This window comes from Panthera uncia, chromosome B1, assembly GCF_023721935.1.
Source record: "Panthera uncia isolate 11264 chromosome B1, Puncia_PCG_1.0, whole genome shotgun sequence".
Lineage (NCBI taxonomy): Eukaryota > Metazoa > Chordata > Mammalia > Carnivora > Felidae > Panthera > Panthera uncia.
The window spans coordinates 48690723-48710601 of NC_064811.1; the positions used below are offsets into that span (position 1 = coordinate 48690723).

At 36.3% G+C, this 19879-nt stretch overlaps 1 protein-coding gene across 3 annotated transcripts in view; it reads left to right on the plus strand.

Annotated features, from left to right (window-relative positions):
• ADGRL3 (adhesion G protein-coupled receptor L3) overlaps positions 1-19879 on the plus strand; it is an 827678-nt gene that overhangs the window by 312303 nt on the left and 495496 nt on the right. For 2 of the 3 annotated variants that reach the window (XM_049630539.1, XM_049630537.1), the window contains exon 4: positions 7808-8011. The exons of the other annotated variant lie outside the window; for it this stretch is intronic. In XM_049630539.1, the coding sequence (XP_049486496.1) occupies positions 7808-8011 (204 nt within the window). The remainder of the gene's footprint in view (positions 1-7807; positions 8012-19879) is intronic. 3 annotated transcript variants of the gene reach the window in all.

Sequence of the window (19879 nt, forward strand, 5' to 3'; positions counted from 1 at the left end):
TCCCTTTTGATAGTGAAGTTGGTGAAACCATGCGAACTTTAAGGGCACATGATTTAATAATGAAGACAGATAATACATAAAATTCAAAACAGCAGACTAGTATGATGCTATCCCTCTGGGGAGTGCTGCACATTGGGCTAAAAGGGAGCCTTTCAGATTAGTCACAATAGCTCAGGACAGTGGCAAGAGCTGTGATAGCCTACATGTTTTATAGTTTACAGGCTATTGTTAGGACACAGGTTGGATGTCATGCCTCTGCACTGAGATAAAAACCACTGTGTCAATTTTTAAGCATAGGTGTCCAATAATAATCACACTCTATGTAAATACAACCAGCATAATAAAATAGATCATTTTAACATGCTAGCCTGTTAATGTATCTGCTTTCTTGTTAACCAGCATTTAGACATTCATTTTGTGTGTGTGTTGAGGAGGGATGGTGGGGGTAAAAACCTCTTAGAACCAAAAAAAAAAAAACATAGATAAAATTTTTTCATTCTTCTCAACCATCTTCAGAGATACCAGTTATGATTAACTTAAGATAGGAAGAACTCACTAACAAGATAGATTTCTGTCAAAATATATGTTTTTTTCATTTTTCATTTAATTTTTTTAACTTACATCCAAATTGGTTAGCATATAGTGCAACAATGATTTCAGGAGTAGATTCCTTAGTGCCCCTTACCCATTTAGCCCATCCCCCCTCCCACAACCCCTCTAGTAACCCTCAGTTTGTTCTCCATATTTATGAGTCTCTTCTGTTTTGTCCCCCTCCCTGTTTTTATATTACTTTGTTTACCTTCCCTAATGTTCATCTGTTTGTCTCTTAAAGTCCTCATACGAGTGAAGTCATATGATTTTTGTCTTTCTCTGATGACTCATTTCACTTAGCATAATACCCTCCAGGTACATCCATGTAATTGCAAATGGCAAGATTTCATTCTTTTTGATTGCTGAGTAATACTCCATTGTATATATATACCACATCTTCTTTATCCATTCATCCATCGATAGACATTTGGGCTCTTTCCATACTTTGGCTATTGTTGATAACACTGCTATAAACATTGGGGTGCATGTTTCCTTTCGAAACAGCACACCTGTATCCTATGGATAAATGCCTAGTAGTGCAATTGCTGGGTCGTAGCATAGTTCTATTTTTAGTTTTTTGAGGAACCTCCATACTGTTTTCCAGAGTGGCTGCACCAGCTTGCATTCCCAAAATACATGTGGCCTTCAATGGTTTTCCCACACATCAAGTATCATTGGCACTGATTCAGGGAAAGTGCCCCATTACTATTGTTTTAAAGATTTGTAAGGAAGGAAATTATTGACTTTACAACATTCTGAAAGCGTCGCTTCCATACCATTAAAGTTTTAGTATACTTTAACAGAGAAGTAGACACAAGGAAATTAAAAGAAAATCAGTATTTTCTGAATTATAAATTCCAGAGTTTTATTTTTGTGCCATGAATTTAAATCCGTTTGTATTATGTTTACAAAAAGCAGATATTTTTAGTTAGAAAAGAAAGTGTATTGGTTATTACTCCTCTGATGAATAAGATGTATAATACACATTTTATTCAATTTGAATGAAAATAATGTCTTCATGTCAGAAGCTGCATTTTTAAAATAAATTTATATCCCCAGAAACTTTACTCTGTGCTTACTCATTTTAACCAATACTTGAGGTATTTACATCACAGTATTATGATCTAGGTGGCCGTTCTAATGAATGAACCACAGTTTTCCCCACTGTATTTAGCTTTATTCGTAATCAAGTGTTTGACTCTCCCACTATTTTCAGAATATCATCCAGCTTTTATATCATGATTGTTCAGTCTTCTAGTGACAGTTTAGCCAGAATATATTTTATTTTACTGTAATAAGCTATGTAGTAGAGAAAAATAATAAAGGACCCTACTTGGAGGGAAATTGCTTACCCACATAGGGCATACCAACACTTCATGAAGCATTTCGGTCTGGAGAAGTCTCTTGAGTTAAATTGAGTAATATCCAGGTATACTATGAAAGTTGCTTCATCATACACAGGTGGGTAATTCATCACTACAGAACCATTTTCTTATGAGAACCGGAACTGAAACAGATTTTTCTCTGTGTTGGAACTTCCATGTTGTAATTTCTACCTGGTGGCTTCCTTGTCAGTTGCTTGAATTGAAACTTTTATGACTATTGTTAGAGATTACTACCCAGCCTATAAAGAAATTATGCAGCTGTCACATACACCTTTGGGAGAAATCAAGAAAGAAGTAATCTTCTTATATGGCCAAAATGAAGGTGCTGAGGGAAAGGTAAAGCCTTTCAGTATGCATAAGGAAGCAGAATTGGAAAAATGCCTTTACTGACAAGAAAAAGAATGAAAGCAATAGTCTGTTTGTCTGTCTCTCCCTCTCTCTCTCTTTCCCTCTCTTTCTCTCCACTCCCTCCCTTCCACACTTCCCTACCCCTCCCTCTCTCCTCATTATGTATATTGCACTGAATTTGGATTAGACATTCCTTATCACTCAACCATTTGTTATAAGTATTTCAGTATAAATTCTAGCATTTACATAGCACTTTGCAGTTAGCTGAACACTTATGCACACAGTAGCTCAATGAATACTTACAATCATCCAGTGAGTCACAGGTAGTAGTATCAGTAATAAAATGAAAAAAATAGATTCAGAGCCATCAATCTAATGATGCAGTGACATTTCAAATAGTTGTTAGAAGAGAAACTCAAAAATTTCCTAAACATCTCATGGAGGCTTCTTCCCATGACATTTTAATAACCTACTGAGCATTTGCCTTATTTTGTAGAACTATGATTTAAATGAGAAATAAACAACTTATGGAAGAATGAGCTAGAATATTATAAAACAAGTAAAATTTTTAAGTTTCATTTAATGAAGAAAACAATATTGTGTTTATGTAAACCTAGAGATAATAGTGAAAGGTAAAATTGAACAGTGGGTTAGAGTCATAGTTGTAATTATAGTACTGTTAAACTCTTACGAGGCTCATAATTAGCTAATTATTTTAAAAATATGGTAAAATATTGCTCCCAAAGACAAAAATAACTTGTGAGAAAAATCATTAGTATATGAAAGTGAAATCACTAGTAACTCTGATAAATATGTTCTGGTGGGGTTTTGTTGTTAGCATTTCTCTCACCTTAGAAATATCTTAGCATTACAGTTCACGGTTTTGTCTACATCCCATGGTCATTATTATGATCAATAGATGTTTTGGGGGTAGAAGCTGAATCATTGAGTAAATTACAAAATTATTCATATAAGGAGAACAAGGAAACAGAAACAGTTGAAATTGGTTAGAAATAATTCTTATTTAGTATTTTTATTATTTATAAGTCAGTATTGATCTCAAAGTATATCTCATTAAAATATGATTTTTTATATTTATTTCAATTTAAAGCTCCACAGATATAAAAATTCTGGTACTGCCATCATATATACTTAACATCTGATGTGCTCATTATTTTTCCTTTTTTTACTACTTGCCTTAGGTTCACCCTGAACTGTTATTCAGGAGCTTTGATGCTGTGATGGCTTTTGATATTTGGAGACTAACATAAACATGGGAGAAATATTTTGATCATTTCAGTACATTGTGAAATATTTTCATATTTCATGTCTGCCCCCTAGGAAAACAAAATCAAAGTGTTTACATAGTAAAAAATCTGAGTATGAATTGATTATGTAGAGAATTTGGATATGGCAATGACTCATATTACTTATAAATATTAAATATTATCTATGATTAAAGCAATTCAAATTTGTAAAATATGAGTGAATCTCTCTGTTTTAAAAATAAGAAGTCTTGGGATATCTGGGTGGCTCAGTTGGTTAAGCGTCTGACTTTGGCTTGGGTCATGATCTTGGGGTTCATGGATTCAAGCCCTGTGTCAGACTCTGGATTGTCAGCCCAGAGCCTGGAGCTTATTTCAGATTCTGAGTCTCTCTCTCTCTCTCTCTCTCTCTCTCTCTCGGCTCCTCCCCTACTTGTGCTCTGTCTCTCCCTCTCTCAAAAATAAATTAACATTAAAAAATTTAAAATATGAAGTCTTAATCAGATATGCAAGTTTTATTTTTTTTTTATTTTTTATTTTTTTCAACGTTTTTTATTTATTTTTGGTACAGAGAGAGACAGAGCATGAACGGGGGAGGGGCAGAGAGAGAGGCAGACACAGAATCGGAAACAGGCTCCAGGCTCCGAGCCATCAGCCCAGAGCCTGACGCGGGGCTTGAACTCACGGACCGCGAGATCGTGACCTGGCTGAAGTCGGACGCTTAACCGACTGCGCCACCCAGGCGCCCCTGGATATGCAAGTTTTAAAGGGGATAAGATGAAGTCTGTCTCTCTTTCTCTCTCTTTCTGAAGAAGGTTAGAAAGAAAGAACAACAAGATATATTGGCCTTATCATTACCTCCTGTCCCCAAACCAAAATTACCTTTGAGACATCTTTGTGTACATAAACAGAGTTTGAAAATGTGGTCTCAAATGGAGATGGGAGGGGAATAGGGTGAGAGGGATGTACGTGTATGCTTCTAAATTATCTTCCCCCTTAGTAATCTTGAGAAGAGAAGAGACATTTAGAATGTAAAGGTCTCTTCAGATATACTTGAAGACAAGTACCTTCCAGGAACAACTTGATTTTTTTTGCACAGCCATTGGTGTAGAATTTAGACAAGTGGTTGGAGAATGCCAGGGTATAGATATCACCCTTCTTGACATGAGGAAGAACTTATTGTTTCAGGTAGAATTGGGTGCCCCAAGGACAGACCAAGCTTCTGATCACTGCCTCTTCGCATGAAATTTGGGAGTTTTTTAAACAGGCATGCTCCAAGGATTATTAGCTAGCATTTGATTTGAATGATTCTTTCCAGACTTCAGATCCTGTGCTTCTAATGGAATACCAGACTTATAAACTCTGATGTTTATCTCAGAGACTTATTTTTATAATAGCTTCAGAAAGACAAATTAGATTTATATTTATAACTCAAATAAATATTTCCCCAGAAGTCATACAATATTTTAACAGTAACATATACAATATTTTAAAACAAAAGTTCAGATTTTGGCTGTGTTCTGTTAGACCTTGACCATGTGGGCAGTGTAATAGCTACTTCACTTTTGCTACACTGATAGGTGATGCTGGATTCCTTTTATAGAGATGATGAGGTTAAAGGAGAGTCAGATCTGCAGATACATAAAATACTCCAGTTTCATAGAACAAATCAGAGTCTAATTTCCTTCAACTTAACAAAGTCAAGTTAACTTTCCAATATTTTGTATTCCTCAGTCTCACTCCATGAAGTCATTTAAATCTCTAATACAAACCTGTTCCTTCTAGGTCCCTAGATTTTGCTTTCTAGTGAGTTTGAGAATGTTCTTTTTTCTTGTTTAAGTGTATATTCTTTCCTTTAATACAGATCATATTATATTTTTCAGCTGATGATGGTTTCACCTTTTATGCATTTTAAACGTGTTATTCTCTACTTACTGTAGAGATTGACCTTTTTTGAAATAATCTCTAGTTGAGTAGAGGTCACTATTGCCAAGTCTTTTTCCCTATCCTGCCTTATTCTTCCTTCCCAGGGACTTCATTCAGTATGAGCTCATGATCTAGGTGTTGCTTACCTCTCTGATCTCATTCCAAACCATTCTTCTCCCAGCCCACTGCACATAGATTCATTGGCCATTGTGTTATTCCTTGAATAAACTGTGGTGGTTCCAACTTGAGGAATTGTGATAGCCTGGAATGTTCTTTACTCCTGATTTTGTTGTGACTAGCAAATTCCAGTCTCACTGAGATCTCAGTTTAAACTTTACTCCCACAGATAAGTCCTCCATAAAACCCTAAGCAGAGTAGCCTTTACATATTTTCCTATTTAAACTTTCTGTAGATGACTTACATTTATAGCACTTAAAAATTGCCTGTTTGTATATTCTTTTTCTCCTATACCAGAATGGATGATTCATTAACATAGGTACATGGTCTGTTTTGCTCACCAACATCTTCCAGCACCTAGAAAAAGACCTGGCACATAATGCAAACTTAATAAATATTTGTTGAATGAACAAATAAGTGCATGCTCCATCACTCCAAGTGTTCTTATATGTTAAATTGCCTGAGGGCGAAATCTTTCAACTCTATTATAACCAAAGCTTTTAGGAAAATGTAGCTTTATCATCTGTTGCTCATTTCCTTCCATAATACAGTTTATAAAGATTTAGGGGAAACATGCCTGTATGTATTCACGTAAAAAATAATTTAAAATTAGTCATATTTTGGGCAATGAGGGCAGGATATTTAGAAGTCAGAAGATCAGAAAATAACATCATTGGAATTAAACATTAAAGGAGATAGAGATTTTGATTTTCACAACTTTTTTGGTCTTGAAACTTGTTACCTTCTTTGACACCTTTTTCATTTACACAATCTATCAAAATAGCATTGACATTACCTTTTGCCCAGATATTTTAGTACTTATCCATTATAATGAGAATAAATAAAAGGGCAATGGTAAACTTAGTTATATTCGAGACTAGTTATATTCGGAACTATTTTTTTTTATCATAGATGGATTGTTTGACAAATTTCTTAGTATCATTTTTGTTTTCTGTAAGGGCCATATAGTTCCTGTGATTTGGGAGAGAACATGTATTTCATTCTTAATTTGCAAATTTTATATGTCAAGAAATTATAGTTCTACTTTATAAATTTATAGGATTAGAAAGATGATTATAAAATTCTCTTGCATTATTGAATTTCCTACTTTCTCTCCTGACTGCTGAATGATGGCCATATAGCATTATTAATGTGTTTTCAAATATGCATGTTTGTTAAAAATAATTGTGTCAAGCAAAATGTTTTCCCTTGTAAACTCTTTTCCTCTCTGTTAGTGGGGGCATTTTCATTATCATTCGTGTTTATCACACTAGTTGGAATTAGTGTAGAAAAATGTGTATTTCCTGTACCAATTCACCAGCAAAATAAAATCCTGTACTTAAATAGCTCTGTTTTTCATAGCATACAGTGTATTACTGTTTTGTGAATTATTAAAAAAAATCCTATGTTTACAATTTTATTTTTTCATTATTGTCTTGGTCTTCCATATTGATTCATTTATGTAATATGTACCATCTGTCAGTAAAATCACTGTGTATTTAAATGGCAAAAATGTTTGTATCTCCTTTTCACCTTAATGTTCATCACAGATCTTAATACAGTGTCTTTCAAAAACTATTAAATGATCTGAAACATATAAAACAATCCATGTAATGTAACAACACAACACACAAAACAAAATTAATAAAGAATAAATAAATACCTCTCTGAAACTTTTGACACCCATTATCTTATCAAGCTTTTTGCGTGTACTCAGTTCACTAACATTTTTATTTATACTTGCAGATATTAGTGCCTATAGTTTTACAGCAGAACACTGTGAATCTATAAAATATAAAATGTATATTTTCTCAAGTAGCTTTCTCTTGAAAATTGTGTCTAATTTTCCAATCATTGTCAGGGATTAGGATGAGGTGTTTGGCTTATTTAAGATCGTGATTAGCTAGGACAGAACTGCACAGTCCATATCACACTAGGGACCAGGGGATGTGTTCTCCTCAGCTCCAGGGTTATCTGAGCGGGTCCTGGGGTGGCTGGAGTCCAGGGACTATGGCCCGCAGCAGAGAGCAGCCTTGGGAATAGTCTCTAGCCGGGCTTCTTTGCAGCCAGCCTGAGCTGAGCGGAGTCTGATGGTGCGCCCTGCGGTCCCCGCAGGTGGCAAGCACAGTGAGCGACATCCAGCCCTCGCTGCCCCACTGCGACATGCTGAGCGCAGCCCAGGAGGCGCTCTGCCACCCAGACATCTCCTTCAGCAGCCAGCAGCCGAGCGTGCCACTGCTCATCGTGGACAAGGGCCCCGTGGAGCTACCAGAGGAGTTCGTGGTCCAGGTGCCCAAGGAGCCCAGAGTGCAGCCCAAGGTGCGGCCAGCGGTGGGGAAAGGGGGCTGGGGGTGGCTGGGCAGGGACTCCTAGAGGGCTCAGCCCCAGGCGGTGCCCCAAATGTGTCTTCTCATTTATTGATTATCTGCATCCACTCACTGTGGCTGATTTAATGGACTTCGTGGTCTCCTGGCAGTTTTTTAACACTGCATGCTTGTTTGACATTAGAGACTCATCATTACGTCAAAATGTTTGACTTTAAATTTTTGAATGGGTTTGAACTCTCTTTGCATTATCACAGGAAATTTAAAATTACTTTTAGTGACAATTTCAACTACTGTAAAATGTGATGATTGTAAAAGATAAGTTTTAACATTTCTGATCATCTGCTTGTCTGAAGAAAAAAATTCTCATCAATGGAAACTAGCAAGATTTTGAGGAGAGTATGATGAAAACATCTTGGTTGGGGTTTATACATAGTCATTTGAAGCATAAAATCTGATAGAAAAGTGATGGTTATAGAAGCAAGCTGATTTTATTAAAAATGTTGACAGTACTTTATAACACTGTCTTTGCAGCTGGCAAGTGCAGTGAATGACATCCATCCTTTGAAGGTCTAGTGAGAAATATTATACAATATTTGCACAAAATTCAATACTATTCTTTCCCCCAATACTTTTTTATCTTATCTGTATGTAATACTTAGGCAGTGTAATTCTTTTTTTTTTTTTTTAATTTTTTTTTCAACGTTTATTGATTTTTGGGACAGAGAGAGACAGAGCATGAATGGGGGAGGGACAGAGAGAGAGGGAGACACAGAATCGGAAACAGGCTCCAGGCTCTGAGCCATCAGCCCAGAGCCCGACGCGGGGCTCGAACTCACGGACCATGAGATCGTGACCTGGCTGAAGTCGGACGCTTAACCGACTGCGCCACCCAGGCGCCCCTGCAGTGTAATTCTTTTGGCTCACTAAACTCCATACAGTCACTTTTATCCCTCTTATGTCCTTCAGGTAATATAATAAATATAATATGTAATATATATTTATATAATATATGTGATATATTTTTATATATGTAGTACATATTCATATGTAATATATGTTAATATTTATTCATTTATGATATTTATACAAATGGATAAATTTATTAAATACAATATGTATATATTTCACATATTATATTTATAATATATATTATATTTATAATTTTCTTTGTGTAGTACAACATGAAAAAGGCTGGGAAGCATTGGACTGGTAGAACCATGAATATCAAGTCTTTTCCTAAAACAGTGTCACCTCTCCTACCCCTTAATTTCTTCAAGTGGATATTCATACAAAACTACTGGTAAAGGAAGGTAAAATACCAGTGTATTAGCTGAGCTTATCTTCTTAACCCTGTTACGGTATTCTCTGGTAAAATGAGTTAGAATACTTTGTTTTTGGTTCAGGGACCAAGGGAAATGTATCATAAACTCATCTTAGATTTAATAGACTTGTGAGAATTAAATCTAACTCTTTAGTTACTACAGCCACAAAGAAAAAATGACTTGGCACTCACGGTGGGTCTGTCCATTCAGTTATATCGTTCAATCAATGTTCTAGAATCTTTCCATTTGGATGAACATTTCTTCCTTGGTGTTGATGATTAGTGACGGATGATTGTCTATGCTTCTACAAAAGTGTGTAAGATTGACTCAAGTATGTTCAAAAAATTGAAAGAAAGTGTAGTAAATATTCTTTAAAAACATTTTTTTCTGCTGTTTTGTATTACCATTTCAAACCTGAAATTGTCTCAATTGGATGCAGTCATATTTTTCTCAGAATGTTCTTTAACAGTCTCAAAGTTTTCCTCATGATGCCCTGGATTTGTATTGTAAAATGATTATATAAAATTAATATTTTTTAATTTACTCCAATGCACATAACACTCATCATAATTTCTAGCAGTAGTGAAGAAGGAATCCAGAAATGAAGTTTAAATTTTCAGTAAATGTTATAAATGTTTAAATCAGGAACTAACATTAACATATACACACTTGCTGGCAATTCAATTTTGAGAAGAAAAAAATTGCAGAATATCAGAATAGTTTTTCCTAGAGAACTTTTACTAAGAAGTTGGCTGATTTTATTTTTATTTTTTTAAATTTTCTTTACTTTTTAAAGTTTATTTACTTTGAGAGAGAGAGCACGAGTAGAGGAGAGGCAGAGAAAGAGAGAGGGCGGGGTTGGGGGCAAGGAATCCCAGGCAGGCTTCATGCCGTCAGTGCAGATCCTGACATGGGACTGCATCCCACAAACCATGAGATCATGAGCTGAGCTGAAACTAAGAGTTAGATGCTTAACCAACTGAGTCACCCAGGTGCCCCTAGAAATTGGCCAACTTTAAATGTTCCCCAACACTTATAGCTTATAAGATTTTTCTTTGATATTAGCTCTTACCTTTTGTGACATATATAGCAGGTTACAGCATAGTAATGAGTTTTAAATCATGCTTTTCTATCAATTTATGAATAAGAAAATTTCATCATATTTTGCTTTAGACGGAAAAGAAAGTGAGGGTATAAGGCAAACTTCATGTGATCTCCTAAATGGAGACTGAGGTAAATGTCATGTGATTTTAAAAAGGAGACTGCAGAATCATGTTAACCGGTTATAATGATACAGTGTGTTTTGAAAGTTGCCTTGTGCAAAAGTAATTTTATCATCCAAACAAAGAGTAACTGAAGATAATCTTGTAGTGCTACCTATGGAAATAATAAAGAAAAATGAGTAAATATTACAGGGGCATAATCTTTCCTGATATAGAAGATAATACGTAGAGCGAGGGCAGGTATTAAAAATGAAACTGAAATAAGAAATACCGTATTTCTTTGAGCTCTTCAAGTTGAAAAGACAGGGAAGAAGGCAAACAAAATGTCAACCTTCCCTTGCTCCCCTCTGCCTTTCTCAAAATACAAGCAACAATCTGTTACAGAAACAAGATACTCTATGGTATAGAACACTCAGAAATAAATATAAATAATAAAGACTGATATTAATGTGACTTTAATTGAAAAATCAAACTAATATTCCTTTTAAAAATTGCTAACCTCTGTATTTTTTCTTTTTTTAACGTTTATTTATTTTTGAGAGAGAGAGCGTGAGTGGGGTTGGGGCAGAGAGAGAGGGAGACACAGAATCTGAAGCAGGCTCCAGGCTCCGAGCTGTCAGCACAAAGCTCGATAGGGGGCTCAAACTCATGAACCATGAGATCATGACCTGAGCTGAAGTCAGACGCTTAACAGACTGAGCCACCGAGGTGCCGAGGTGCCCTGTAACCTCAGTATTTTTTCTATAGGTAGCCACAGAAGCAAGTAGAAACCCAACAAAAGCAGCCTTGACAACGTAAAAATAAAAGCAGCCTTAACAACGTAAAAATAAAAGCAAAACAATAGCAACAAAACTCCCCAAAACCTTTTTATTGGTTAAAAATTAAACTTTGTTCTTGTTTAAATTTTATATTCATTTGACTCAGAATAGCTAATAACAGTTCTTAAGAGTTAACGAGTGTTTGGATTCCTAGGAATTAGGACTTCACAGTAGAGCAGCAAAGCATGAAGAGTTTAAAAACACTGTTCTCAGAAGACATGTTTCTCTTTAGAGTATTAAGGCAGAAGGAAGTCGAGGGCAGATTGCCCAGTTAATGACTAGATATCAAGACTTTTCCTTGAAGGCAAAGGAATGTTAATGTGTTTTTTATCAACATTTTCTTGCTTTAATTGTGATTTTCATGCAGGTGCATAAAAAGTTCATTGAGATAATATATAAATAACCCTTCTCCAAGCCACGCATGTGGTGTGCAGAGTTCACAGAAGGGTCCACTCGGAACACAGCTAAACCGTTTCAGTCCTGACAAGTGATGAAAACTCTACCCTGTGCTCATTTTAAAATTTACCTTTTGCAAGAGCCAAGATGCTTTTACAAGGGACTTGTGTATTCTATCACTTCTTTTGGAGAATCACATCAAACTCTACCATCATTTTCTTTTCTCATTTTCCCCACTCTTAGGCTTTTATGTTTATAAAGGGGAATGCTTTTATGATAATTATAAGCAAGTAGAAAAGTCCATTTTATTGTTTTGTTACTTTAAGCAAAAGCCAACCTTTAAAATTAGCCTGAATTATTAAATGCTGGGTGTTCCATCATTCATTCTTGCCCTTGTTATTATTTTTTAATGACACTGGATTGAGTGTAAATGATGCTGGGTACTGCACTAAGTGCTAGGAAGACACAGATGGGAAACCCACAAACTTTGATCCTGCAGTGAGTATTGAGAGACAGTAAGAGGGTACAGTATGGCAAATGCTTGCTAGAGGATACTTCTCCCCTGCAATCAAAAGAGGCAAGAACCAGGCGTCTGGGTGGCTCCCTTAGTTGAGTGCCTGACTTCGGCTCAGGTCATTATCTCACAGCTCGAGAGTTCCAGCCCTGCATTGAGCTCTGTGCTGACAGCTCAGAACCTGGAGCCAGCTTCAGATTCTGTGTCTCCCTCCCACTCTGCCCCTCCCCTGCTTGCACACTGTCTGTCTGTCTCTCTCTCTCTCTCAAAAATAAATTAAAAACATTAAAAAAAAGAGAGAGGCAAGACCCTTGTGTGTAAAATGGTAATCAACACAAGATTTGACTGGCACATATTTGAGGGGGAATGCTAAATGTAGGAGCAGAAATTCTATGGAGAAGTGGTTAAAGATCTGATCAGAATGGCCTGATCAGATATAACATTATGCAGAGTTTAGAATGTTTCTGATGGCAGGGAGGGAACAATTAAATTAACCTTAGACAAATTAAGCCAAGACTGACCTGCTGCTGCATTTGAACAATGAACTAGAGGCTTCAAGACTGGAGATAGGAAAGTTATTCTATTACAAGTAAGAAATAATGGTGGACCTGATTCCAGGAGTGAGTGACATTAGTGGCAATGAGGATCAATTGGCAGGAGTTAGAGATTAATGGAACATGGGACTAGGCCAGAGAGAAAACTCAGAGGACAAACAGGTTTTTGGCTCAAAAGCCAGAAAGTATGATGGGGCTCCTGGGTGGCTCAGTTGGTTAAGCGTCCAACTTCAGCTCAGGTCATGATCTCGTGGTTCATGATTTCGAGCCCCATGTCAGGCTCTATGCTATGGGAAGCCTTCTTGGGATTCTCTCTCTCTCTCTTTCTCTCTGCCCATTCCCCACTTGTGCATGTATACTCTCTCAAAATAAATAAGCTTACTAAGCTTATGGGCTCCCCACTGCAAGGGTTGCTGGGAAGTCCTGAGGATCTCTACACGTATCCATCTTGGATCATCTCAGCCGATTATGGAGGTTGATTGCTGCTCTGTGCCTCTGGTCATTTTATAAAGGGCACCCCCCTGGCTGCCACCCACTACGTCCCCTCTGTAGTGTGCCCAAAGTAAGACACACCTACACCTGTGTACAAAATGATTGTACCACTTAGATATGAAAGACAAGATGTGGGTGCCTGGTGGCTCAGTCAGGTTAAGTGTCTGACTTTGGCTCAGGTCATGATCTCATGGCTTGTGAGTTCGAACCCTGCATGGGGCTCTGTGTTGCTTGGAGCCTGGAGCCTGCTTCAGATTCTGTGATTCTGTGTCTCCCTCTCTCTCCATCCCTCCCCTGCTCACACTCTGTCTCTCTCTGTCTGAAAAATAAGTACACTTAAAAAAAAAAGATAAGATGAAACAGAGAATGTTGGTAAGGAATGATCGTGTTATCCAAACACTTACAAGTAACTTCTTCAACATACTCCTTTGAATAGAAACCTAAATTTTGGCCCCAAATTTAAGAACTCATAGCTTCATTACAATATACAAATCTGAAAACAAACAAACAAAAAGGATAATTAAAAATGCTATTTGTTGAGCCTAAGTTATTCTCATTGAAAAGGAGCAAAAAAAGTTATTACCATTCTTTGTTAGGCATTCAGTTTTGGCTTAGGTATGATAAGATAGTCTGTAACAAAAGAGCATCTCCTAGGATTTTTATTTATCCTTCCTTATGCTTTCCAGTAATACATCCTTCCTTCTGCTCTAGTGGAGCCAAGATTAGATCTGATTTTAAACTGTCCTGTGTTCCCATGAAACAGCTGACAGAATTCTTACCATATATGTGCGTCTGCAATATGTACTCCTTATTGCTACGGTGAGGAAACAGGTTGAACAGTTAGAACAGGTGATCTGCAGGCCTAGATGTATTTGACATTCATTCAGTTCTCAGTACAATGTTCCATGTCAAAACTTGGAAGAATACAGGAGACTAATCTCCTATTTATACTCATTAACAGTGTAACATGACACACAGTTTAATAAAATAATAACAATATAATCTCCATGTGCCTTTTGAGAGTATCTCAAAAATGAATCTTGAATTATGCTCTTGCCTAATTAAAACTGATTATTAAAATAGCATATCCTTTGATGACATTGTAAAATGGTGGTATTTCGTGAAGAAATGTCTAATATTCTCACTGGTTAAGAGTACAGAAAATCAAAGCTTCATTAAAAAAAGATAACTTTTAAAGTCATAAATCTGAGAACATAGTGCAGAGCTCACCTAATTGTACATGCAACGGCGTTATAACAAACTGATAGAGGCAGGGAAAGAGTAGCAAAAGCTCATTTGTTGGGTTACCTGTGACAAAATGATTTGGGAATGGAGTCAATTCTTTTATATACCATGAACTCACCAACATGTTAGGGCAAATCAATGGACACTGGAGTAAATGAGGAACGGGGAGAGGTAAATGTGAGATGCTTTAATACCCATGGGCCAGAACATATACACCCAGTAAGTAACATTTCCTCTTATCTCAGACTATACATTTCCACACATGTCTTTTCTTCAGCCTCATGGAAGTTCTGTCAAATTACCAGACAAAACATTCCCCCCCCCCATCTTTGCAAATGATATTATCTTTGCTGGTTGGAATGTCCTCTGCCACCTGAGTCCTCTTCAGCTCAGCTAAAAATTCGATGTAGGGTCGAATTGAATTGATTTTCCTTCGTATTCACCCATCTCTAGCCCTATTCTTGACATAACAATTCCTATCCTTCTCCCCATTCTCAGCTAGAATGTTCTGAAAGTTGTTCATGGGCATGTGGTAAACCATTTCTCTTTGTACTGGTTTTTATGTTTTCATTTACTATAACTGATGATCATTGGAAAATCTGAGACTGTGTTACCCTTGCTATGTTTATATTAGTGTTACTTATATTGACTTTGATAAGTTATCCTTCTGGCATGTTCTCATAATCTGACTCCCCTTACTCCCAAATTTTTGGCAAAGCTGGTTCTAATTTTGTTATTACATTATAGTCTGATGCATGTAGGTAGAGTCTAGGAATTCATGGGGAGGTAGGGGATGAAGGAACTTGTCACAGAAGAACAGAGAGTAATATTGCTACAGTGACGGAAAACCCTGTTTTACAAGCTCAGCCTTTTGGATGTAATTGTTACTGCAAGAGAACAGTATAATGTGGCCTTCAAAGTGCTGTGTTAGCTTTTTGTTTCATATGACAATATAATATTATTTCAGATAAAAGACCCTGTTCACTTGTATTTACCTTTCAGTGAGGTTTGCTACTTTAGACAAAATGTCAGGTCTAATTGATACACAAAATATATTATTGGCTCATCACTCTTTAGAATTCTTATATGCATTTAGGGCCATATTATATTTTTATGTGGGCAGAAGGGTAATAGGCCTCTAGGGAAATAGAGCTAAAAATAAAATAATAAACCTCACATCCCTAAACATGATTTCAAAGCATTTCTTTAGGAGTTTCTTTTCCAAATGGTCTAAATACCAGAATGATGAATCCAATTGCAAATAAATGTGTTAGTGAGTTAGGCCTTCAAGTATTTAAAGGAAAATAGGATAAATTCTTTGTTTCTGTTGGTGTAAACTATATTTTCCCTTTCTGTCTCAGTAGTATGTGAGTAGCTTTTCAAAATGCTTATAGAAATTATATTTTTCACCATTAGGTTTTTCTTATCACAAAGAATATGAATAATGGGAAGTAGATGTTAATCTTTGACTATTAGGCAAAACAAGGTTTTGTTCCTTTGATTTAGTTAGGAATGTATTGCACTGTTTCATTAATCCATTAATTGAGTATCTGCCATGTGCTAATAATTGTATGTATGTCCCAAGGAACAAATTTGACACTACTAATGACAGATACTTTTCAGAATAAATTAGTCAATTACTAGTAAATCCCTTCCTTTTTCTTCTGTTTTTTTCCCCCAACTCATTGTATGTGGTAAAAGAGATCAGTGTACCTCAGATACAGAGAGGAAACTTCCATTGTATTTATAGAAGCCTTAACCCTAAATTAAGATGAAAGGGAAGGGCATGACAGGTACTGTGCATAGAACATCATACTTTCATAGATCAGCTTATGTCTGGGTTTTTAGGTTCTGAATGTTTCATATTGTCTCCAGTCCAGAAATATAGAAACTTGGCCAGGCACTCTGTTCTTTCTTTCATATATATGGTTACTTAAGTTGATGACTTTCCCTTCCAACTGTTACTTCCTAAGAATCAATTTCTTTTTCTTGGTTATTAGAAATATCTTTAATTCTTCACTATTTTGCTTTTACTGCTACAGACAGATAGTAGTATGGAATTATCATTAATGCATGAACTTTGGGTTCATTCCTAGCTTTATGTTTTATTAGCAGTCTTAAAACCAAGTTCAAGAACTTATGTCTAAAAAAAAATCTTTGTTATCTCTTCTGTATAGTGTGATAATAAAAGTACATACATTGTTGTTGTAATGACTAAGTATCATATATAAATATATTAAATATGATTAAGCCTATAGTCCTTGAGACCTAGTAAGTGTTACCTACTAATATTTACCATTTCTTTGGCTCTTTGTTTTGTAATAATTATGTCAGAGATATGTAATGGAAGATCCATGAAGAATTTTCAATGAATTTGTTTAGTCCTTGTCAATATTTCTGTTTAGATTGAGGAAGAGACACAGTAATTCTCCAAAATACTGGCTCTGTTTTTTGGGCACCTTATGGGTTGATAGCTTGGATAACTGAACATTGAGTATAAATGTTTAGAAGAGAAACTAACTCAAGTTAATTCATACACTTTGTGCCTGTAATGTACATAGAACCCTCTGTCAGGCAGTTCCTTTCCTCCAGGATTGCCAGTCCATTGCTGGAGACCCAGCCGATAGGCAATCCAGTATGCATTTGACTAGGATTTGGTCAAAGGTAGTGTTCTGCAAGTGCTATAGTATTTTAAAGAAGGAGGAAATGGCATTCCTGCTGTGACATAAGGAAGGAAGAGAAGGGAGGATGGGCAAAGCATTGTTAGATAATGTGGTATTTAAACTAACTTGTGAAAACCCCTACCATCATTTGCAAGCATAGGTAGGAGGTGTTGGACGATGGGGTGTGTTCCAAAGTATTGAATTATGTGAACAAAATTTTAGTTGGTGAAAATTATATCAATTTTAGCAAATAGTGAATAGTTTAACCAACAATACAGACATGAAGAAAGAAGTATTGGGACAGGAAGTTTGAAGGGTAGATTGTAGCCATCTTGTAGGGGGTCTTAAATGTCAGGGTGAGACTTTGTACATAATTTTGTCCGCAGTTGAGATTCTTTAGAAGCTCTTGATCAGAGTTGCAGTGTAGAGACTATCAGAATTATGTGCTAAAATTTAGGATAGAGAGAGAGACTTGAAAGTGGAAGAACAGGTAGGTTGTTGCCGTAGGGCAGAAGGTAATGAGTATCTGAACTGGGGAGATAGCAATGGGGATGGAAAGAGAAGGAACAAAGTGAGAGATGCATGGAGACTGAATCTGCAGTGCTTGGCTATTGGCTAATTGGATGTAGGAAGTGAGGATGAGGGAAGAATCAAAGATGCCTAGGTGACTGGGTGGTACCATTTACAGAATTAGGATGTAAGAGGAAGCTTTGGTTTTCAGGGAAAAAGTGGTGAGCCTAATCTTAGAGGTTTTGAACTAGAGGTATAAAAGGTGAGGCAAACTCTCGCATATGAATCTATATATCAAGAGAAAAGTTATTGCTAGCAATAAAGTTAGGAGTTTTCAACATAAAGGTGATAATTAAGGCCATGGGGGTTTATGAGATTATCCAAAGCAGTGATGATAGTAGGCAATGAGAGATCCTGGGGATACATGAACATTTAGGAAAGAAAGAATTATAAGCCATTGAAAGGGATCAAATCACGGGTTGACACAATTGGTAAATTGAAGGGAAGTCCCAAAGTTTTTTTTTATGATTTGCCCCTCTGGCAACCTCTGCTAATGTTAATCCACAGAAAAGTCATATGTACATAATGATGACAGAGCATGTGCTAAATGGATAAAAATAAATGAAAGTATTTTTGATTCTCAGCGATAAATTGATATCTCTGTGATATTTCTTAACTTCATGCCCTATATATAAGTAGAGCAAATCATAGAGGATTGGGTTTCTAAGTATATATGATGGAATTAAGGAAGTATGACCAAGGTTAGTGATTTTCTCCCTTTTTGGGATTGCATTTCCCTGTTTCTTTTTGATTGCTGGTTAATTTTAATACATTTAATATTAAATTTAATACATTTCATTTAGTTCAAAGTAGTGCTGGAGTGAAAGCACCCAGGGCTGCCTGGGTGGCACAGTCAAGCTAATCATTAATGTGATTTTGGCTCAGGTCATGATCTCACAGTTGTGAGATGAAATCCCATGTAGGGGACTCCACCCTGGGCATTGACCCTGCTTCAGCTTCTCTCTCTCCCTCTCTCTCTGACCCTCCCCTGCTCGCTCTCTTTCAAAAAAAAAAAAAAAAAGTAGTAAAAATTAAAAACTTATTCCTGTTATGTTATAATGCTGCTTGAGATGAACAGAAGAACACAAATATTTTTGGATCACACTTACAAATTAATAATTACACTAAATATCATATATTGTAATACATTTTAAATGAATGAATCTAAATATTTTAAATGTCGCCTATGGCCAAAAAACAAAACAAAACAAAAAAGGTGAAGACTTATTTAAATATTTAAATCATTTTGGGGCACCTGGGTAGCTCAGTCGGTTAAGCGTCTGACTTCGGCTCAGGTCATGATCTCATGGTTTGTGAGTTCGAGCCCCGCGTCAGGATCTGGGCTGACAGCTCCGAGCCTGGAGCCTGCTTCAGATTCTGTGTCTTCCTGTCTCTCTGCCCCTCCCCTGCTCACACTCTATCTGGCGTGCTCTCTCTCTCTCACAAATAAATAAACGTTAAAAAAAAAATACTTAAATCATTTTGAATTTAAGAATTATATTATGGCGGGGTGCCTGGGTGGCTCAGTCGGTAGAGCGACCGACTTCGGCTCAGGTCATGATCTCACAGTTCGTGGGTTCGAGCCCCGCATCGGGCTCTGTGCTGACAGCTCGGAACCTGGAGCTTGCTTCTGATTCTGTGTCTCCCTCTCTCTCTGCCCCTCACCCACTCGCATTCTGTCTCTGTCTCTCCCAAAAGTAAATAAACATTAAAAAAAAATTAAAAAAAAAAAGAATTATACTATGGCAAAAATATTTGTCATTAATGACATGTTTATCAAAACTAGGCTTGAAATATGGAAAATAAAATTAACATTATTTCCAGTGCATTTTCTGAAACACAAAAATATTTATATCCTCCTTCATTTCTATGTTAAAAAGTAAATACCTTAAGAATTTTATTTTTTTAAATTTTAAGAATCCAAAAAGATTGACTTCTCAATCTTCTTTGAAACTGTTGACCTTCTTAAAGTAATTTATTCCCACAGTTTCACGTCTGGAAAAAAATTTACCATTTTGTTCATCTGATATTTATAAATTTGATTTCACCCAGTTTAAGTAATG